Source organism: Crotalus tigris, unplaced genomic scaffold (genome assembly GCF_016545835.1).
Source record: "Crotalus tigris isolate CLP2741 ecotype Arizona unplaced genomic scaffold, ASM1654583v1 scf7180000024141.418231, whole genome shotgun sequence".
Lineage (NCBI taxonomy): Eukaryota > Metazoa > Chordata > Lepidosauria > Squamata > Viperidae > Crotalus > Crotalus tigris.
The window spans coordinates 76,102-80,000 of NW_024100409.1; the positions used below are offsets into that span (position 1 = coordinate 76,102).

The 3,899-nt window shown below is 36.5% G+C and overlaps 1 protein-coding gene across 6 annotated transcripts in view; it reads right to left on the minus strand.

Annotated features, from left to right (window-relative positions):
- Window positions 1–2,839: 2,839 nt before the first annotated feature.
- The window catches only part of FAT1 (FAT atypical cadherin 1), a 134,673-nt gene continuing 133,613 nt past the window's right edge, over window positions 2,840–3,899 (minus strand). For all 6 annotated transcript variants that reach the window (XM_039322838.1, XM_039322836.1, XM_039322835.1 and 3 more), the window contains one exon: window positions 2,840–3,526. In XM_039322838.1, coding sequence (XP_039178772.1) covers window positions 2,913–3,526 — 614 coding nt within the window. In that variant the 3' untranslated portion in view covers window positions 2,840–2,912. The remainder of the gene's footprint in view (window positions 3,527–3,899) is intronic.

The window sequence follows — 3,899 nt, forward strand, 5'->3', positions numbered from 1 at the left end:
CATAAGTTCAAATGGCCCTTAAACAAATGTTCATTAAGTTGAAGACTATCCGCACTCACATACAATCCCTGAAATGCTCTTAAGATGTAATAGTCAAAACTAAATATAATTATTTTGTTCTTTGGTGCACATAAATAACAGAATCAACTGGGAAATTCTTTTCCAGAAGTTACACTGATAAATTTATTTTGATACAGCTTGCAAAAGAGGATTTCCACATTTACTTTATGTAGACCAGTGGTTCTTAATCTGTGGGTCGGGACCCCATTTGGGGCCGAACGACCATTTCATGGGGGTCGCCAAACAATGCAGTCTGCCACTTTTTTCCCCTTTTCCTTAGCTGTGCTACTCCCTTTTATTCTATTGGCTTTTGAAAGCCAATAGAATAGGCTCTCTTGAATAGAGTCTAATTCTATTGGCTTTCAAAAGCCAATAGGAATTGTCCAGGCTGTCTCTGCCCTGATGAGCCTGCCAAAAGTCCCATTCTGCACAGGGTGCTACACCAGTTGAGTAGTCCTCGACTTACGACCGGTTGAGTAGTCCTTGACTTATGACCGGTTGGGGGTCGTGGCATTAAAAAGGTTGAGAACCACTGATGTAGACAGTTCAAGGGTGGAAATCTACAATATGAAAAGTGAAAAGTGCAGTTAAGCTTCTTCATATCATTGTATATAATACACTGTTACACTTCAGATTGTCAAGCTTGATTGCTTGAAAGATATGAGGGATAATTTCATTGTGCTTTCTTCATTCAACAAAGCAAACCTGGGACAGTCTGTTGGCATAAAATATAGTGTCCTGAGTGCTCACCAGTGTTGGCTTGGTGGGCGCACATGTTATCTGTTTAACAGGCTCTGTATCAGCTTGATACAATTTGAAATGCTGATTTTATAAAGTCCTCTGTGACTTGGCATAAGGTTGGAGCACATCTGCCCAGAGTTAGCCCAAGCAGTTCAGGATATAGTTTATAGCTAAATATGGTCCAATTTTATATTGACACAAAACACTATGTACTCAATAAACTTGAAAGGTTCATTTACTAAAGGTATCACTAATAAACTAAAAGATGTTTGAAATTTCTGGCAACAGCAATAAGGGTATCATATAACAACTATTTACCAAGTAACTTGTGAGTCTTCCATTCTATTCTGTGTATTTTTACTATGATAACGCACTGCAGTGTAACAGGCAATATATGAAAATGTCATTCTTAAGTATGTTATCTACTATCTCTATATCATGAACCAAGTATTTGATTTTTTTAAAAAAAAATGAATAAGCTCCTACTGCCACCTAGTGGATTGACTGCACAATCAGAGCTTGGTTGTACGAAGCAACTTTACATTTTACTACTTATAGATTTATAAATTTTATATAAAAATGAATGAAATAGAGTAAACAAAGCTAGAGTATTTTATTAATAATTTATTATCTGTAAGAAAGACTGACTAATGGTAGATTTCAGTAAAAACCTTTACAAGACTGCTGCATCACAAATATACAGACACTATAAAAACTGTGCTGTGATTTTGGTTCTAAACAGGAATGCAGTGGGGCTCAACACACTGTTCAGGAAAAGAAAAAAATGGATACTGTTCCAGAATACAGAAACTTGTGTAAGACACTGCTATGTTTTTTGCCAGAAAATATCAGATATGTTTTACAACTGGAAATTATGTACAATTGGAAATGCATGGGTTATTACATTGAAATATATAAGTGATAACACTGATTTTCTGTGAGAACAAATGTAAATACAGTAAACCTTTGACTTAATGAACTAATAAGGGAAGAGCATCTGTTCAGCACTCTGTGTTGTGTAAAATCTGAATCTGATTTTAAGCTGTACAGTGAATAGGATTCTATACGTACGGACACAAAAGTTATACAGTGCATGGGTCAGCAATACCTTTTGCATTGTAAGCCTGCTAAAGAGAGAACTGTTCAGTCAAGGGTTTACTGTAATGATTCCTGAATACATCTAGTGGCCAAAATTGTGGAAACCTTTTGGGAAAAGTGTATTTTTGAGGTTTGATGGCTAATAACACTTTTTTTGTAGTAGTACCATAAAATTATGTATCAATGGAAAGATAATTTAATCAAGAATATAATGCAACGAAGTTTGTTCAATTATTTGTACTGTATTCTATGAAAAGTTATAGCCAAATAACCAGAAAAAGGAAGCACAACTTGCTTAGGTTGATATCAGGTAGCTTTCCTTCATTTGATTGTAGCCAATGAGCATGAGTGTTTAGAGAGCCAATCAGGTGTCATCTTATTTTGGCAATGAGCCAATCAGATCATAGTAGGATTCAGTTATTGATGTCATGTATTGAAGCTGAGAGGACATTTGTCAGTGTGCTATGTGCTCGCTATCAAGTTGGTTGGGTTTTTTTATGTTCTTTCATTTAGTGAGCTTGTTTTCCACAATTTTGGCCACTGTATAATGAAGCCCAGGGTTTAATGGCATACAGAACACCACTAAATCAGTGGAAATCAAACCTTAAAATTATCTACAAAATCTAGGTAAAATTACCAAAATCAAAACTGTACATAAAATTTACAAAAATATAAGAAAAATGATTTGCTTCTGAATGATATAAATACATTTATCATGCTAAAATGAGGAAGTGGTGTTTTTTTCTGTTTCTAACATAGACAATGAAAGTACAAAAAAAAAAAAAAATACACAGAAGACCTGTGATTAGTGAAACTGCAGGAGGAAAAAAATGAAAAATTGGTTAATATGGGCTGCATATTCCATTGCAGCCATGCCAGTTTTAGTTCACTGAAATAATAGCGCTCAAGCATTGCCAGGGAGGGAAAAAGCTCTTCAAGATTCTCTACAATCCTTTTTCTTTTTTGTTCATTAGCATCCAGGCACTTTTTTTTTTTTTTTTTTAGGAAGAGTATCAGACTTCTGTGTGCTGCTGAGGATCAAGTGGAGGAATGATCACATCTTCAAAATGGCTGTCATCCCCACTTTCACAGTCACTCATCATTACCTCAGACTCCATTTCACAGCATGCTGACATATCGGAGCATGAAGCTGTGGAAGCGTATGCAGAAATGGACATGTTCTCTACAGGGTCTCTGCTATAGCCTACAGTGTAAGGAGCAAAAGTTTCTTGGAAATTTGTAGGGATTCCATTTATTGTGTTCTGAGATTCTGAAATGTCTGAAGGGTAGTGATGGGGAAGATACTGGTTGAGATTGAATCTTTGCCTGCTCCTCACCGAAGACTCTAAGCTACCTACAGCAGATATGTCCCTGGATTGCTGTACGGAATCAAACTGATCATTATATTCCGGTGGCAAGGGTGGGAGGTCATCAGGAACAGGGAAATCATCTGGTGGAGGTGGAAAGTCACTTTCAATGTCATAACCTCCAGCATAATAGTCAGCATCAATTGAATTTGGATCTGTGTACAGAGGTGCCGTCTCTTCAACAACTTCATAATTTGGATATTCTTGTATGCCAGGCAGTTGGACATTTGGCATCCAGTCAGAAGTATCCCAGTGATAGCCTAGAGAACATAAATAAAGAAAGATCTACTGAAAAACCAAAGCAAAATACATTAAGAGCAACTCAGCCAACCATGATTACAGAATGGGAATAACTGGAGCAATTTGCTCCCAACGGTTAACGAAGACATTCATTGTTACTACCACAAGTTCACAAAGTGCCATGCAGTATATAGTGTATTATCCAAATCTGAATTAGCTTAATTTCAATATACCTTGCACTAGGTTGTGAAAAGATGTAGTTGCATAGCAACTTTTAAGACTTGTTAATTTCAACTTCCAGAATTCCCCAGCCAGGGAATTTTGGAAATTGAAGTCCAAAGTCTTAAAATTGCCAGGGTTGGATGTCCCAGGGAAAGCATCATTCTTTGGGTA